General features: G+C 49.2%; 1 protein-coding gene and 1 long non-coding RNA gene across 4 annotated transcripts; one reads left to right on the forward strand and one right to left on the reverse strand.

Moving 5' to 3' along the window:
- Positions 1 to 664: 664 nt before the first annotated feature.
- Positions 665 to 13,692, forward strand: LOC106866856. Of its 3 annotated transcripts, XR_002960285.1 has the most exons (6): positions 665 to 6,855; positions 6,953 to 7,030; positions 8,738 to 8,948; positions 9,048 to 9,191; positions 13,352 to 13,434; positions 13,509 to 13,692. It is a non-coding gene; the product is annotated as an uncharacterized LOC106866856 (long non-coding RNA). The 3 variants fall into 3 exon arrangements; XR_002960284.1 differs by having other exon boundaries at positions 666 to 6,855; positions 13,352 to 13,692; XR_002960286.1 differs by lacking the exon at positions 9,048 to 9,191 and having other exon boundaries at positions 666 to 6,855; positions 13,352 to 13,692.
- LOC100833438 (serine/threonine-protein kinase RIPK) lies at positions 7,223 to 9,923 on the reverse strand. Its single transcript, XM_003578140.4, has 4 exons — positions 9,498 to 9,923; positions 9,276 to 9,411; positions 8,789 to 8,925; positions 7,223 to 8,212 (listed from the first exon to the last, which is right to left on the reverse strand). Exons 1-4 carry the CDS (start codon positions 9,921 to 9,923, stop codon positions 7,517 to 7,519), a joined length of 1,395 nt encoding a protein of 464 aa, XP_003578188.1. The 3' UTR covers positions 7,223 to 7,516.
- Positions 13,693 to 18,772: the final 5,080 nt, after the last annotated feature.

Below are 18,772 nucleotides of genomic sequence, written 5' to 3' on the forward strand. Positions count from 1 at the left end.
CTGGAACGCGTTCACGAACTGCTCGCGCAGGTCAGCCCAAGAGGCTATGGACCCAGCAGGCAGGTTGAGCAACCAAGTCATCGCTGATCCTTTGAGGACCATCGGGAACCAGTTGGCTCTGACCTTGTCGTCGGCACCGATAGTGTGCATGCCCAACGTGTAGGTCAGGAGGAAATCCTTGGGGTTCACAGTCCCGTCGCACGTCCCGAGCGTCGGCGATCGGAACTTGCGAGGCCATGTCACCCGGCGCAGCTCGCGAGTGAACGCGGCACAGCCGTCATCAGCGCCCATGGGTGCATCTTCCTGCTCCTCTGGGCGCTGGCGTTCTGCATCACGCCGACGCTCCAAGCGCTGGCGAAGGTCTTCCTGCTGGCGGGCGTTCAGGACGCCTCGCGCGTCACCCCGTGTAACGGTCAGTGACGAGTCCCAGGACCCCACGGGATCCTCGCCTCCTTGCCCTCCCGACGGGGGAGGGTGTTCTCTGTGCCCCGAGACGCGGGGAGCGTCTCCGCGTCCCGGGTCTGTCCCCGGCCTGAACCAGCCGGGCCGCCCTCGCCTTGCGGCGGCGGGGCAAGGAGCGCGTCCAGCTCCGCGCTCCACGCGTCATGCGCCGGCGTGCCTTGCGGTGGCTCATAGCGCACCATGACATGCGCGACAATGATAGCTTCCGCCGGGGTCTGGGCGGGAGGCTGCCGGTTCTCCGACCGGCTGCCCTCCGCCCTGTCACCCGGTGCCCTCGGATGTGTGGGGCAACACTCCGCTAGCGTCGCACGCGACGCACCGTGGTCATGGCGCAGCTATCGCTGCACGTCTTCAGCCCGCAAGTGGACTCACTGGCTGGCACGCGCGACGTTGTGGTCGCTCGCGCAGCTGGCTCCATCGGTAGGCGCCGCAGGCCCACTCAGCCGGTTGTCCGCCGATGGCCAAGGAGGCGGAGGTGGCAGCTACGACTGCCGCTGCTACCGTGGAGGGGACCCCTGGTCCCCTTGTGCTTGAGACGCGCGCGCGGCATCATGGGATCGAGTGCGCATGGCGAGGGTGTCACGCAAGCCGACCCGGGGCTCGTCCGCCTTCTTGGGCGGCATGGCGAGCTAGTCGTCGAAGATGTCGTAGACGACGAAGCCGGTGTTGAAGACGATGATGACGGCGGTCACCCGAAGTTCTCTGCACGCCCCCCTACCTGGCACGCCAGATGACGGAGCACAGGTCTCCGGCACCGGGGATGCCGAGCACCCCCTTTTTTGGTTCGGTGGAGGGCGAGGTGATCGCTCCTGCGATCGCCGGCGTGGCGATAGACACGAAGTGTGGACATGTGGATTTACCCAAGTTCGGGCCACCCGGAGGTGTAACACCCTACGTCCTGCTTGTTATTGTATTCAAGATTGTATATGTTGCTTACAAGGTGTCCTGAGGAGTTCTCAAGAAGCTACTTGGCGATGTCTCTAACTAGGGCTCGAATTAGGACTGATCGGAACCCTTTGACCGGTGGCACCAGTCCTCCTTTTATAGATAAGGAGATACCACAGGTGCCAGTGCATGCAGTATGACACGTTTCCTAGACACGTGTCACACCGACATGAAATACATTTCTGCTCATCCATGCTGGACGCCATGCAGCGTCCGGTCCACTGTACACGGTAGAAAAAAATGGTTCGTAGGGTAGCCGCCCTAGCGTGCTAAGCAAGACTAGGCCTGCTGATAAGACTCCTGTTGATGCATGAAATGCACTGCACCCGTCGTCTTGTGCTGTCTTCACTGTTTCCGCGGGCCCCGCCTGCATGCCAGTGCGTGGGTTGCTGGGGTGCCTCTTCCCGGCTAGCGCACCCGGCTAGCAGCCGGGAGGCGTTTCTTCAGCTTCCCGAGACCGGGGTTCCAGGGCTTCTTATGTGCGAGCCCTTACTTCACCAAGGGCCGTCTCCTGGAGGCAGACTTACCAGACTCATCGCTTCCCGGGAGGCCTTCCCGACGGGGTTTCGTTACTGACGACCCACGCGTTCCGTATCGGTGGGACCCTAGTACGACAAAATGTCTATTTCCTTGCGTGCTAATGCCAAGGATCCTTGATAAAAGGAGCTTCCCATCTGCTGTCATCCGTTAACGCGTTTACTTCAAACTGTGGTTCATCCAGTTTAATTAGTCATACGGCCTTCGTTATCCCTAATGGTATGCCATGGATGACGGAAACATAGAAACTTCTTCTGTTCTTCAGATTTTCCAGTGTTTCTTGACTCGGTCAAGAGCGGAAGGGCTTCGCGGTGTTCTCTGCTCCCCGCACCGGCCGCCCCCTGATGGAACTCGAAGCGAGTCGCTCACTCGTGCAGACTTATTCACTAACAATTGGGCCCGTGCTCAGTCCAGGCCCACGGGTCAGTCAAGTTACGGAGAAGTGCGTCCTTCTATCCACTGTCGCTGGTTTCGTGACCGGCCTCTGCGACGACTACTGTGACGACGCCGACGTGATACGGGAAACACATAAACCGGGTTTGCAATCCAATCGCAGGAATAAACGACCCACTTTCCAGTGCGAGCCCAAAGCAAAACCCGCCGTTGCCCTCTGCCCTGCGACGATGCGTTACCAGGCCGCGCTCACTTAGCTCCTCTCCGCCACCGCCGGCACCCAGCCCTCGACACCACAGCCGCAGCCGACTCTACCAGCCGGAGGGAGACCGCTCCTCCTCCACCTCGCATTCCTCTGCCTCGTCGTGTCCATGGCGGCCGCGTGGTTCGTGGAGCCCTTCGTGGCCGTCGCGGAGTTCCGCCGCCTGCCCCCGTCAGCCGTCGCCGCCGCTCTCCTACTCCTCACAGCCTGCTTCCACGCTATGATCCACCTCGTCCACTCCTTCACCGCGCCCCGCGCCCTGCCCCACGCCCGCCTCTGCCTCCGCTGCCGTTGCGGCGAAAGTTGCCGCGACGATTGCCGTAGCCGTCGGGGTTGGGGTCGCGTTGTGTCTTCGCGGCGGCTGTTGAGGTCCCCACGAGGCCACGAGTACAAATCGGACTATAGCTGAGTGAGGTTTGCCTTCTTGTATGTTGTTTCTGATGTGCAGATGATTCGTGGAGTACGGTTGTCTGCTATAGTAGTCGGTATCCCCCCGCCGTCGCCCTCTCTCTGGCGACTCGGGTCGAACCCTCAAAACCGCCTCCGCCGCCCTCCCACCACCTCACTTCCCTCGCTCTGCCGGAGTGAGCCGCCGGCAAGCCCGGATCGGCGTCGATGAAGGTGGCGGCGGGGCGTTTTTCGCAGTTGTTCTCCAGCGCCTCGCCAATCTGACGGCCCTCGTCATCTGTGCGTCCGACGGCCAGGTCCTCCAGATCCGGCGACTGCGGCGCCGGATCCGTGCGTCTTCGGGCTCCCGGCATGCCGTCGGCCTCGTGCGGTGTTGTCGGTCGCCATTGCTGGGCCGTCCTCCTCCCGTGCGCCTCCAAGCTCCTCCACCCCACGCTCAACTCTTCCCCACCCTCCCCAAGCCTCTCCCGGCTAGACCGAGGCGCCCCCGGCCGGATCTTGCTGCTTTCAGTTAGCTGCTGCCTCCATCAACTAGGTTTGTATGGTATCCTTCATCTACACTCATCAAGGGCCTAAAACCATCCCTCTGTGAGATAATATCTCTAGTGATACCCTTTGATATCATGCATTTGTGTGCCTTCTTCTCCCCATCTTCCTTGGTAAACGATCGTCCTTTTGGTGGAGTTTTTGTGTTCCACTCGTGCATGATTGACAAGCTTGAGTCTTCCTTATGTTCTTCGGATGCTCCCTCAATTCCCCGGGAGTATGCCGTCCTTCCGGTGGTGAGTACTTGGAAACGTGAATGTGGCGAAAGTGCAACTCTTGGTTCGATGCTTCATGGTGGCTATCCTTGGTTGCTGGTCTTGGTGTCACTTTTCGATAGAGCTCTCATATGCAATCCCTGTATTTTTCTACTTTTTTTTTTGTTTTGTTCTTCAAAGTACTTGCTGCTGCAAGATGTAATTCTCATCGGCCAAGGATGGCTGATTAAAAGGTAGCCGCCGATTTCTGGCATGTCTATCTTTCCCCCTTAACGTTCTCGTTTTGCGTAATTCGTGGAGTACACTGGTATAAAAATTGTACTAAAAGGAAATATACAGAAAAATTGGTGATAGAAGGCCCCCCTTTGCAGTGTTTAATATTTGGATTTGTCTGCTTATGAGTGTGTTGTTACCAAGGGCAAAAGCGTGTTGGACCCCCCAAATATGTTCAGGTATCTGATAGTATTTGGTTGTTGTTAACTACACCTTGGTACATTGTTTGATCGAAATGAATTACCCCTTATGCGAGTCAAGGTTATCTCTGCACATTGGACACGAAAGAATTTTTAGCAACAGAATCAGCAAAGAATTCAATTTCAAAAAGTGTAATTGTAGAGGCAACGAATTTGTATGTGAGTTGTGATGCTAATTTCTCGTATTTTTGTTTTTTAGTTCATTTCTGTTTCAGACATTAGATATTAAACATTTGTGTCCGAATTCCATATTAATACTACAATAATTAAAGACAGGCCACTTAGTTCAGATTTGTACTACAGGATACTGAGAGACGACTTAGCTTGTTATTTTATACCAGTTCCTTACTCATCTCTGAGATCTTTATTGTGCAGTGTGACATACTGGCATCATTTAGTACTTGATGTTTTAGAAATTAACTTACCGAACTGACGAAGGTTTAAACTCATGTAGTAAATATTCTGGGTCTGTTTGAAGTTTGCCTTCGAGGTATAATAGTACAATGTAAGTTGGGCAGGTGGCAATGTGAGCTCATTAATTATTAGCATGGTAATGGACATTGAGTAATAACAGGCAAGTAGAGTATTATCAAAACATATTAAAAAAAAGGCATTTCCTTATCCAGGGACTTGAATTGACTTATGTGTACATTCTCACTTAATAATATCAAGGTATCTGCTCTATTTAAGATTATACTGTTAATTCTATAAATCCTGACATACTCAACTTCGTTGAAGAATTTGCTGGCACTAGTATGTCAAATGGCCATAATTTTATCACTCAAGAGAAGCAGTAGAGCGCTCTGTTGGGAAGAAAGCGCTCTGTTGGGAAGAAAGGAGTGCCATCAAACTTTGTACCATTGCTCAATATTGCAGAAAGAAAAAGCCATCGTAAATAAAACAGCTGGTGGCTCACTTAAACCGCCTGATTAGTGATGATGTGGCCATGAGTACACCACTATCGATGAAACACCACCAAAGACCGGGATTAGAACTGGCATGGCATCTGGTAAGGACCGACCTCACATGATTTGGTTACACTATCGGTTCTTCTCCCTACCGGCTCCCGTTGCCTCTCCCTTTTTTTCTGTCTCGCAACGGCGAGTTGCGCATCAGGTGCGGATGATGGGAGGAGATTTCGTCTGATCACGATGCTCCAGATTATTCAGGATAGCTCATGCTACCGATTTCTTCTATTTGGGTTCATTTTTGCATCTAGCGTGACACCCCGGGATCCTAACCCGTTAAGCCAAGTGGGCAGTGAGGGTTGAGCAGGTGTGATGCTCTCTGTTTGATCTCGCCCCTAATATGTGAGTTCAAACAAAATAAACATGTACAACTGCTTTGTGCTTCACTGTTTATTACATTTACACTGTTATCATAAGTCAATGTGTATCTGTAAATAATAGCGAAGCACCTAGTCATAAGCTCTGGTTTAGTCATATAGATCATATATGAGTGATCCAAGCTGTGACGCTCTCTGTGTGATCTTGCCCCTAACATCAGTTTAAACAAAACAAACATGTACACTGTTTTGTTCTTCACTATTTATTACATTTACACTGCTATCAGAAGTCAATTAAAATAATAGTGAAGCACCTAATCATGAGCTCTGGCTTAGATACACATCATATATTATTTTAAAGAAGTGCTAGAGTGAGTATTGAAAGATTGAACTGCCCCTTCTGTGTCAGCAGTTTCTCAGGTTATGCTATATCGCCAGATAAGAATACCACATCTGTTCTTTTTAAAACACGAAGAACTCTAAGTTTGATGCAGTTGCAAGTCAAGTCCCACATAATGGTCATGATTTAATGGACGAGCCGATTGTATACTTGGAACGCATTCTGTTCCTCTACTTTAGTGACACAGTCCTGACACATGAGTCTGCCTAACCTCATAAGTTGCCCTTTTAACAAAAGCCAAGCAAAATTGTTCATGGCTTTGTGATCACAACATTGGAACATCCATTTTCAATCTGTGGAATCTTTTTTGTGCAATTATCCTGCTGTTTGATTCCTATTCATTTGCATATGTGTTAGATTATTACTTGATTGTGCACCTGATGACACCACGGTTTCATGATAACTGGGTACAGTTTGTAAGTTTCATTTCTTTATGTTATATGTTATGTTTTATGTGCTATCTGAAGAAGAAGAAAATTGCCAAACAAATTGAGGTTAGCCTCATATCTGCACACCAGGATCATGCACAACTCAGGTAGTTTTCCATCCCCAGTTTCCTCTGGACGTTTCTGGTTACAGCAGAAACAAGAGTTTTGATAAATCATTATGTTGTATGAGCACATTTAGATTACTCCTTGCCTTGGTCTTGGTTTCTAGACACTTTGATGTTGGTGCTCTCAAGAAGCTCTTGAATTTTTATTTGCAGAAACTTTTCTCTAAGTCCTATGCTTATCCAGCTTATGTACTCCCAAATTGTACTCCCAGAATGTACTCCCAGAAATTAAGATTGATAGATCTGCAGAATGTACTCCCAGAAGACATTGCATTGACAATTTTTGTGTATCTTCCACACAGATGCGTTGCATAACAAATCTTCAATTCTGGTGGTTGCATTCTTTTATAGGGCCATCTCATGTCTCAGTTGAATGGTGAGACACAATTTACACAAACATACATTGCGGTTAATCTCCTGTCCTGTAGCTCTAGGCTGTTTATCAAACTTCAGAAAGTTTCTTTTGTGAACAGGTTTGCAGGTGAAGCTTATTATTGCAAAGCTGCTATTGACATGCCTTGATCCTTTTGCGTCAACCATCAATTTGCCAGGTGACGTCTGCTTGCCCCTGTGCCCCGCATTCCTTATTACTGATACACAATATGTTCAGTCCAGCTTGCTAGTTGAGCTGACGTTATCAATTCAGCTTGTGATAGCATCGGTTTCAGTTGGATATTTTAAGAACTGCAAAAGGTTTCCATGTCTTTTTTTTCAGATTCTCACTTGCCAACACTTAATATTACTGCAGTAAAAATTTGGAAGTGTAGAATTAAAGAAGCATCGGACATCCTTTTACCTAGACCATTCATTTGTACACAACATTTTTGCACAACAATCCTTGCCAAAACTAAAACTGGACTTTTCCGCCGTACTACGTTGCATCCCTATTTTATCTAACACCCACTGTCCACTGTCACTATCAAGAACAAAAGAAACGCATCCTCAAATCTGAAACAAACCGATGTGACATTGGATCACATCTCCATAGTATGGACATATGCATACCATTTTGTCCTACTCACTTCCCTACCCTAGTCCTAGGCCACCTTCTCTCGGTGGTAGCTCGACGACCTTGGCTGCCGCCGCAGTGCACCGGTGTATCCGGCAAGAAGCCCATCGCGGGCATGCAACACAATACCGGTGTTGATCGCCGAGTCAGGGTACTTCTGGCGGTGCCTGTCCTGATGGTTCCGGTGATGCTGTCGGTGCCGGTGCTTCTCCTCAATCTCCACCTTCATGTCCACCACCTTGTCCTCCTCTACAATAACTGTGAACACAAAAGGGCCCACAGGGAAAAAGTCTTCCATGCCCAGCACAGGCTCGAGGGCCTTAACCACCTCCTTCATGGTGGGCCTGGACTTCGGGTTCTGGCTGAGACACTTGTATGCCACCAGTGCCGCTACCTCAGCGCCTTTGCATGAGTACTGGCACTCAAGAGCTGGGTCCATCACCCTGTACAGCCTGTCAGAGTGCTTGAGGTATGGCCTGGCCCAGTCCACCAGGCATTGCTCTCTCGGTCTCCGCGAGCGGTCCACTGATCGCCGCCCAGACAGGAGCTCCAGGAGCACTACACCGAAGCTATAGACGTCGCTCTTGGCGGTCAAGTGTCCAGTCATGATGTACTCCGGCGCTGCATACCCATGTGTCCCCATGACACGTGTCGTCACGTGCGTCGCGTCGCCCTGGGGCCCATCCTTGGCCAACCCAAAGTCAGACAACTTGGTGTTGTAATCCTGAAATAGCACAAATTGAAATTTGGTAGTTAGGCAATGTGATTCTGAAGTGAGGTGCAATGAGATACGAGGTGAAAACTTTCTGAAACAAGATCATTGGTCAAGATATAAGTACTACTGTTCGTGAATTATTACTAATCTGTCGTTATTTCTGCAAGCTTGACAATGACGGCTAGTTATATATCTTGATTAAGTGGATGGTGATGCTAGGAGAATTCTCAAGTTTGGTATCCATCCAAGAACCTTCCGAGCTTTAGTCAGGTAAACAAATGGGCTAGCTAAGTTCAAAAACATGTGGCGCAAACAGGATATAATACATTGTAGCTTAGATGATTCAAATTGTCCAAAGCCAAAAGTTTTGAATTAAGTTTCGGAAACAAACCCCCTTTTTTTTCGTTTTGTAGTAATTTTACAATATCAGAGGTGCACTAGAAGTACTATTCGACCATACCATGTTTGTTTGTCACTGCTACTACAGTTCATAAGTTAGTGAGACATTTCAAAACCACGATATTTTCTTAGCAGAGGAGCTGCTGTTCATCGGAACTGAAAGTTTGTAGATTATGGATGACTTACCGAGTCAACCAAGATGTTGGAGGCCTTGAAATCGCGGTAGATCACTGGCGGGTCGGCGTCGTGGAGGAAGGCGAGGCCCTTGGCCGCACCGACGGCGATCTTCATCCTTGTCATCCACGGGAGAGAGCCATTAATACCTGAAGAAAATAGGGTGTTTCAGGTCAGTTTCCTCCACGCTGACCAACAGTTGTAAGCTCCAAGAAGTTGGTAGGATAAATAATTTTTTAAATCAAAATATCTAATAATCCACTATGTACAGTCATATATAATTAAAAAGGAGAAAGAGAAATGTTCCTTTGGAAGGCAGAATGCAGCTCAGCTATCCTATTGACTTACAGAAAAGAAACAGAGAATAAAAGCAGGGGACAAGAACAGCTCATCGCTCGTGGACCAGATGACACACGTACGTGCTCAAATTTCCAAAATAACATTTTTTCGTTATCGTGCTGGAATCAATATTGACAGCAGAAAGTAGAGAATAACTCACTTTTGAAGAGGTGGTTCTCCAGGCTCCCGGCACTCATGAACTCGTACACCAGCATCCGGTGCTCGTCCTCGTAGCAGTACCCGATCAGTTTCACCAGGTTCTTGTGCCTTAGTTGCCCCAGGAAGAAAACCTCGGCCTACAAGAACATCCCAATTCCACCATACATCAATTGGAATGCGAATTGATCTCGCGAGCATCGCATTGTGAGGAATGATCACTCACCAGCCACTCCTTGTGGCCCTGCGTGCCGCAGTCGAGGTCGAGGTACTTCACGGCCACGGCCTGTGCGGTGAGCCCGGGGCGGAGCTTGTCTTCGACGGCGCCCTTGTAGACCGGGCCGAACCCGCCGCAGCCGAGGTAGTTGGCGCGTGAGAAGTTCGCCGTGGCGGTGCGGAGCTCGGCGTAGGTGAAGGCATGGAGGTTGGAGCCGGACAGCGTCAGCGAGAGGTCCTCCGGCGACAGAGTCCCGGACGAGCTCAGGCTCGTGAACGACATCCTCGATGAGGAGGACGACGATGACCTCGGGCTGCCGCCCTTCTTCCCCCTGCACATGATCCGCCGCTGCGACACACAGTATTCGTCATCGTCGTCCATCGCCGTGCCGCCCGTGACGCAGCACGAGAAAGGGTTCCAGGATCGCGCTGCCATGGCAAGAAGACAAGAACCAAAAGGCGGGTGCCGGGTGGTTTATCGACCAGGTCGAAGGTTACCGATCAAGAAAATTAAGGTTCCCGCCTCCCGGGAGAGCCGTGAATGCGGTTATGCGGGGGGAAGCTCAGGGCAAGTTGAAGGGAAAGCGGACTGATTTGTGGTGAGGATGCCGTGGCTAAGCTGGGTCTTTATATAAGTGCTGGGGGGTGGGAACCGGTGGCGTTTTGGCGCCAATCAACCAACCCTGGCTAGTTGGCTGCCACACGGATGGGCTTGTTGTCCGCGCCTCGACTCTGCCGTAGGACAAAACAACGGGTGATGTGATGGGAACAAACAGGGGATCCAAGGCATATAACTGGCGGGCGTAGCATTATTCCGGTGATGGAGTCTGGAGAGCAGTATGGTGGTTGGTGGCGCGCACAGCTCAGCTCACCGCTCCAATCGGACTTTCTACTGGTTAGACGTATAGATTGTTGGAACATTGTTTATGTTTGATGAAGTGGACTGAAACATTTGTGGGAACAGAAGTTTTTTTTTGAGGGAAAGGAACAGAAGTCGCATTGGTAGGATTGGAGATTTGGAAGACTACGCTGGAGCTCGTCTGTAGTTTAATATCCTAGGGAATGTCCATGAAAACTGCTCCAGGCATGTCACCCGCGGTTTTGTATAGAAGTAATAGTATCAACCGCGGATAACAGTTTGTGCTGATCTAGAAGTTATTGGCGAGCTGCCGGTGGACTGATGACGGACGAAGGCTAGGCGATGATTAAGCTACTTGGATTGTTTTTGTTTTTTTAATAGACGTGGTTTTGTGCCACACTCGCCGTGGATTTGATAGGTTTATGCTAGAGCCTCTAGCCTAGAGGTGCCATTACCCTTTTTTCTGTTAGCCCACTTGCCTTGGTTCTAACTTGGACCTACTGTGCAAACCGGTGCTTGATTATGGTTAATCATCCCTTGCATGCGTCACTTGGTGTGCATAATCATCGCAAGTGTCGTTGTGCAAGTTGGACCGTTGGTAGTACCGTAGTAGGTAGAATAACCGAGGTGGCTTGCAACGAAGTTAGGACACCGGACCGGAGAACCTCTTTCACCGGAATACTTACTGCCATGAGGTGTCAAATTGGGCCGTTAACATCAGAGTAGATTTACAAGTAATCTCAATGGTTCTTGTTCACAGGTTAGAAGGTTGCCTCTTTGCTAAAACCAGTGTAATTGCTTGGGGTGGCAATTTTGGAACTAGTTTGTTACCTAAATATAGTTTATGGTGAACTGAGCGTAGCTCAGGTGGTTGGTTCCTTGTGGTGGAACCAGCCCACCCGGGACATGGGTGCTCGCATTTTCTTGGATTTATTCCAGGACCTAACCGGCGGGTAGGGTGAGCGTGCGTGCGTACTTGTGAGCGTCTGCGTCTGTGTTGTGAAAAAAAAAGTTTATATATGCTCTCAAAACTATCAGATTAGATTTACAAGAAATCCCCGGTCTCTGCATCAAAATGATGCACACAACCTTTTTGATTGTATTATTCAACAAACCATACAAAACTAATACATCATTCTACCTTCCGGAAAAAAACACATCATTCAATCCAAACCCACCTATCTGACTACAACAGTCGTGGCAACCTGTACAAGCTTGATGAAGGGGGCATTATTAGGGCCGTCTTCCTTGACCCCACACTAGCGCACGTCATTTAAATCTGAAGTGGGTGACCATGATCAGGGTCGTCTGCCTTGACCACATACCAACACACATCGTTACAATCAAAGGGCACACGAGGGCACAACCGGTCCAGCAGATTCTTAGCGCGCTTTGTATGCGCACATCTCAGAAGTCGCTGCCGTCTTTCACCGACCCATCTTCCAGAAAAGAATCGAAGCATTGACCTTGTCAGCCTGCCATTGATGTTGCGACGAAGCCGGACAACGCCACCTCCCTGCACGCATCATTAACACGCATCCGCCACCGAGACCTCGATGCACGACATCGTGGAGACCTGCTGGCGTTGACACGATCACGCTGCTCCACCACTTGACCCTCCCATCCAACACCTGCTCCAAGACGATGCTCTCAAGAGGGAGAATGGCGTCGAGCGTCGTCATTATTCGATCTGGGGAGACCCAAATCGGGGTCCCCCCTAGAGCAGGCTGAGCAAGGGGCGAGAGCTTCAAAACCGATGCCTTCGACTGAGGTCTACTCGGTTTTCATCGACAATCGCGCCATCCCGAACCAAACCTGAAGCTAACTGGATCCGAGCAGAGCCACGCAATGAGAGTCGGAACACCGACGGGGCTCCAACAGCCCCTCATTGGCCCCTCAACGTGGCGCCGACCGGCCATGTGTCATGTCATCGACGGATCTGGTCGGGAGTCAGATCCACGTCCATCGCCACCATCCATCGCTGGACAAGCAGCTGCCGCCTGCCATGGAGAAGGGACCCCCTGCGACTCCGCGTGCCGTCGCGCAACACATCACCACGAGAACCACCCCAGCCAACCCCGGGAACCGCCGCGTCCCCATGGCGTGGCTCTTCGACGCCGGGCTCGCCCCACCGTGGCCAACGCCGGTGGTAGCGACGGAGAGGGTCTGCCGTCAGGGACCTGGCAGCGCGATGGGTTTTCTCCCCTAGGGTCGCTCTGGAGAGCAACGCAAGGGGCTGTTTTTCTATTCCACTTGTTCCGTAAACCAGTGGTCCAGCTGACAGAACCTAGAGTTTTTTTAGTTTGCTGCCTAATTCATTCACCCTTGCTCTCAAATTATCAAGTGGCCCAATTGATATTATGATATAGAACCTAGCTAGGTAACTTTTAGGGGGGGAATCAGCCTGTTTGAAGCTTGATTAAGGTGAAGGAATTCGATTCTTACAGATATTTAGCTCCTTCCCGCGGGCTTGAGCCAGAAGGAATGAAAGATTACTAGCAGTGGCGTCCGTGCAAAGTTGACGTGCTCAATATTTCTGTTGTGTAGCGTTTGTACGGAGTACAACCAAGTGCTTTTGGTTGCTTGTAGGATCATTATCTGCTTTTGAAATTAAGGCTGAAAAATGTTCATTTATCCACAATGCATTGGATTTAGCTGCATGTTGTCCATGCCATGTCCCATATCTGAACCACTATGACACACAAAATCTTTCCCCAATCATAGGACGTGGAAGGTAGAGAACATCTTGTCCATTGCAACAAAGACAAGTGAATCATGCTGACCGCCCTGTCTGCTAAACAAACCTGAAGAAGTCAATGTGAGGTTGCTTTAGCTGTTCTGCCAGCCTACGGGTTGAGTTCAAATAGTTTTCGAAGATCCTCATACGACTATTTTTCATTAAAAAACTATATACATATATATAAACACAGCCCTGCACGTTTGCAAATGCAGCATGCCAATTAGGCTAGGCTATTCTAATACGTGCTATATTCTTCTTCCTTCAGGGGATTAATCGGTCCATTCCTGAAGCTTCTTCCGCGAAAATGGCAGGACAGGTACAGATCAGGGCGGTCTTTTCCGTGCCCAGGTGATGAAAGAAACGTTCCACCGTGCTGTTTCAATCCCCTCTTTGCACGACTCACGTGTCCGCTAATCAAACAGGAAAAAACGATTACTGCTAGCTTGAGGTACAGATGTTCGATCCGAGGGGATGGATCGACAATACACTGCATCTAGTTCTAGATTCTTCCATGTATTTTCTCTCTCTATTGTCTAAAAACATGTTCTAGATCCTTCTTTTATGTCTGTTCGAAAGAGGTTACGACGGTCGCAGCGACGGTGAAAACTCGATTACCATGTGTCAGGTCACACGTCCACAGTCCCGTCGGCTGGATTTTGCAACAGAAACGTCCGAGGGACGATGGCCGGTGCTTGTGCGACCTTTTGTCCAGGAAATCATGGATGCACCGATCCGTTTCGTAAAAAAGTATTGCGATGGACGCACCGGCCAAAACAAACAAAGCACTCGTTAGTCAGCTGAGTGCCCGACAGCGACAATTCGGAACGCATCAGCCCATGTCCAAAGTCGTACTAGAGCCTTTCTATCCAGTATCCAACCAGGCCATACGAAATCCGGAAAATTATAATACTGTATGTACGGTGTCCGCTACGTGCCAGCAAAGGGAGGAAACTGTCCCGGAGGAAATCTAATCCGGCATTCCGGCCAGCACGCGGCCGCCACGCCACCACGCGCCTCAGGGTCGCATGCAAAGCAAAGCAACCACCGAGCGGCGCACCACGAGCCGGCCGGTCTGACGGCGTCGTCGCAACCACGCACGCGGCGGAACAACCCGGCGACACCGCCGAGTCAACCCCACCAATATGCCAGCCTCTCCGGGCCGCTCCTCGGGGAAGCGTACGCGCGTACGCGGTCGGCGGTTAGCCCGTCGCTGCCAGGCTAGGCCTTTAACTTACATGGTGTCGAGCGCCGGTACCGGCTCTGTGTGGCGGCTGGGCGCTTGTACCACGTGTCGGGCCGGACGAAATTTCCAGGCATCCCGACCCGGCGCATCGCCATGGGTTGGACTCGAGCTGGACGTGCCGCCTCACGCGCACCTGACGTTTTCTCCTTTTTAAGGGCCATTGGGGGTCCTGGCCTCCTGGGGCGCGGCTCCCGTCCGCGGCCGCGGCCGTTTTTCCACGCCGTCCCTACGGTGTAGTCGTTGTCGCCCGGAGGAAGCCACGGAAAATTTGCTTGGCTTGCATATACAGTCGGCTGAACTGCGAGGATTGATTCTTCTCCGGGGGCCGCTGTGCGTGTTCCAGACTACACAGTCGAGCCTGAAAATGCACATTTATATTACCAGTCTCAGCGCCTAGGAAATTTCCCAGAGCAGTACATACAGTATTCAGCACAGCCCGCAACGTCCAGATTTTCTCGCAGCACGCCTGTGTTCCGACCAACCATACGCACGTGTGTCCCCGTCGTCGTCGCATCAGAGTTGAGTGCAGGAAAAATATCTCTGGACCAAATGGACACGGGAAGTCTCTTTTTCATGGCGTGAAATTCAGGCTCTTCAGTTTTCGGTAATAAACAAAGGAGGTCCAGGTTTCGTAAGTTCTCGGGGATAAGCAACGTATGTCAAAGTATGCGAAACGATGGCATCATGGGTGAAAAGGAGCTGACGGGGAGGACTGCGCGAACGATGGCACACATCATGCAGTCGCAACATATTTGTCAGAAACTTATCGTCACTTCTAACTTGCCTGCGGAGGCCATATTTGTCAGCTTCTTTTGAAACTATGTTAATAAGTGAATGCATCACAGATTCACAGGTATGGCTCGTAACTTTGTACGCTGATAAAGCTCACCAAAAACCATCCTCTCTTTCTAGAGGAGCTGACAGTGCTGACTACAAACTTCTGTTCTCTACATTGAACTCATAGAACCAATCTGAGTTCTTCTAGCTAGTACAGGATATCAGGTCGAGCCAATTCCTAAATATCTGGATTGGATAAGGGAACAATGTTCTTGTCACCCGCTCGGCCCTGCAGTTCTGAATTGGATTGTTTCTGATACTTCACCAATTGGTAGTTTAGTCTGTCAACTGTCAAGGCCGTCTATGTACCAGACCAACTGCGCATTACCTTTGACTATATTAATCGTGTTAGAGATATTTTCCGCCAGCTCCGCTGACGTGCACAAGCCGACCTTGACCCCAGTTATGGTGATTGGTGAATTGAATTCCATGCCGCCGTCTTTTTTCTTGAGATATTTAGCGTTCAGGCTTCAGGTCATCGATTCTACAGTCTTCTCCGCAATTATTCTCTCGAGATAGAGTCAGACATAGATCTTCTAGCTCCAAAATGAAACGGGTTACGTCGGGGTCTCGTCAATTCTTCTCACGTTTGGCACGGCCTATTTACGCGACGGACAATGCCGGTCAGGACGACGACCTGCGTGATGCATATGTATCATGCTTCCATCGACTGGTATGTCACTCTTGATTGGCACGCGATAGCTTAGTCTGAGAGCAGGATGATTGATCGGTTCAGAAGGAGCTTTGGGATGCGATTTGGTGTTCTCCTATACGTGATGGTGGTGGTGTGCGTAGCTAGGAATTGCCGACGCCCCAGGCCAAAAAAGTGTACGGGTCAAAAATTACCCCAAGTTGAAAGCATATGAGCAATTAGTAATTTAAGAATCTGAACACAATATTCAATGGTTCAACTAATAAGACAAGACATAGCAAAACATAATGCATGGCATGATACAGATGATACGTACAAAAGATAGTTACAAATCAAAGGATTGGTTGATTCAAGCCTCCCATGACTATCAAGAGTCACATTCAGTGATGAAATTTAAAATGCAAATCAGTGAACCGACAAGAAAATTATTTAGTAAATGTGTCGTTTTTCTCCTACTAATATTGTCCACCAGTAAAATGAAATTGAAAAAAAAATGACCAGATTGATTTTTACTGAACCAATCAATCAACTCTAAACTATAGAAAGGGGAATCATCGAGTCATCACAACGTTGCACTAAACTGAATAAGGGGACTAGCTTGAAACGAAGGAAGCATTGAAATTTGACAGTGATTTGTTTTTGAGAGGGGGACTTTTTTTTGTTTGGAAAAGAGGCCTTTCGGCCCAGCTATTTGAAAAGGAATTTCAAGGCCCGTGGACTGGGGATTGGGGGAATCGCCGAGGCGACGAGACGGAGACCTAGCACCAGGGAGAGGCGGAGCCGCGTGATGCGTGCGGAGGGGCGGGGGTGAACGCCTGGACGGTGACCGGAAGCACCACATCAATCTCCTGGAAGAACGCCGGCGGGCGGCGGTCAGCTACGGTTGTTGAGGGTTAGTTTTCGTCTGTGGGCCGCTCCCTACAGTACGTTCCGAAGTCCCGCTCGACTGCTACTTGCATGCGTCCTTTTCTCTCATTTGCTTCGCTATTGCTAGGCCTGGATAGCTGGGCTAGTGGGCTAACTTGCTGCAGCCAGAAGGTTGCCATGGGCTGTATCCCAGGCCGAATCGAATAACTTTGTACGTACAGTATATGTAAAAAAAAAACCTTTGTCATGGGCTTTGACTTGGGTTGCCTGGGCCCTGGGGCCAGCTACGCCTGGTCATGTGTCTCTGATGCGATAGCTTTGTTTCACCACCTATGTATAAGTGTTTCTCAAAAAAAAAAAAACCTATGTATAAGTTGGTTCGCTCAAAAAAAAAAACCTACGTACAAGTTGCAAGTTTCTAAAAAACAAAATGTATAAGTTGCAAAAGCATCCAGACTTGCTCAGTGCACAAAACTTTGCTTTAGAGCCGCTAGGAGTATTGTAGCTTCATTAGCATGCTCAATTCGTCCTGCACTAGCTGCAATAAACAGTTTCATTCTGATCTGTGACATTGGAGCTCCAGCCATCTCCCGTGTTGATATTGTCCAAAAAGTTGGCACCACAATTCACTTGACTACGACAAGAACTCGATTACCAGATCTCAAGTTGATATGTTTCATTGAACTTTGTTTCATCGTTTCTACTGGCTTAATACTGCTTGTCATTGTTACACAACTTCGGTGGCCGGATATTACACATTTAGGTGTAAGCTTTTAGACAGTACAAAGACACAAGCCAGAAGAACCCGTGACACATAATGCATGACAACGGTGAGATGTAAGATATGACAACTATATGACGCAATACAAGAATAAAACTACAGGATACAACATGGTACAAACACACAAGTTAAGACAGCCATGAGACACAAGGCTGAACAATTACGAGACATTGACAATCAGTATGCAAACATGCAGTAAAAAAACATAACAACCGTGAGACAAGTTAGGATAACCATAAGACACAAGACCAGACATTCAAGGGGCACAAATGGCGGACAACTATGAGACTGTGAGATATAAAGAATGTCCAAAATGGACAGGTCAACTGTGAGATATAAAGATCTAAAAAAAAAGTGATATTGGCTGCGTTCTTTTCGGCTTCTAGAACCGGCTTCTCCTATAAGCTGCCCTCTCCTAGCTTCCTACAGAAGCCGCATCTCAGATTTAGCTAGGCATCCAAACTAGTTTAGGCCAATCTAGTTTGGTAACGTAATCAAATTTAGATGGCAGATTCTTCAGGAAGCTGGGGTAGGGCAGCTTCTTGGAGAAGCCAGTTCAGGAAGCTAAAAAGAACTGGTCTATTAATTGTTTTTCCACCAAAACGTACCAACGTCAGGTCTAGTTTTGGAGCTCTCGTTGCGAGAAAATCATGGATGAAAATCATAGATACCGAGACCAAAAACTATTGCGTAATATATTACTCCCTCCGTCCAACAAAGGATGTCTCAACTTTGACCAAATTTAAATGCATTTATATACTAAGTCATGTCTAAATACATTCAAATTTTGATAAACTTGAAACATCTTTTGTTGGACGGAGGGTAGAAAAAGCCTAAATCCACCCCTGGTAGGCTTCTCTGCAGGCACTCCTAGCGCACAACTTTTTGTCACGTGAAGGAGGCCTCCTTTCTAACACAAAATATCTTTAGAGACATTAAGTGAGTCTAAAAATAGGAAAAACTTAATTGGGTGTTTAAAACACCACTAGTCTCTCTTGATTCAGTCATGGTGCTTGCGATTTCATCGACGACACCTCCTCTTCCTTCTCCGTCAGTTGTTTTCGCCGGACCCAGCGCACTAACCACCAACGTTCACTGTCCTCGCGGTTTCGGCCTACTCATCCATTAGCCATATATGTTCTATTATTCCAGCTCGTCAATTGTCGTTCACAAAAATCGTCGGAGCCGCGCATAGCTTCGTCGAACAATCCTAACACACTGTCCATCCCCAAGCCCACACCAGGGGCTATGGTGATCCACCCGTGATGCCCGAACTCCTTAACACGTCCACTGGTACTTGGTATCA

This window comes from Brachypodium distachyon, chromosome 4, assembly GCF_000005505.3.
Source record: "Brachypodium distachyon strain Bd21 chromosome 4, Brachypodium_distachyon_v3.0, whole genome shotgun sequence".
NCBI lineage: Eukaryota > Viridiplantae > Streptophyta > Magnoliopsida > Poales > Poaceae > Brachypodium > Brachypodium distachyon.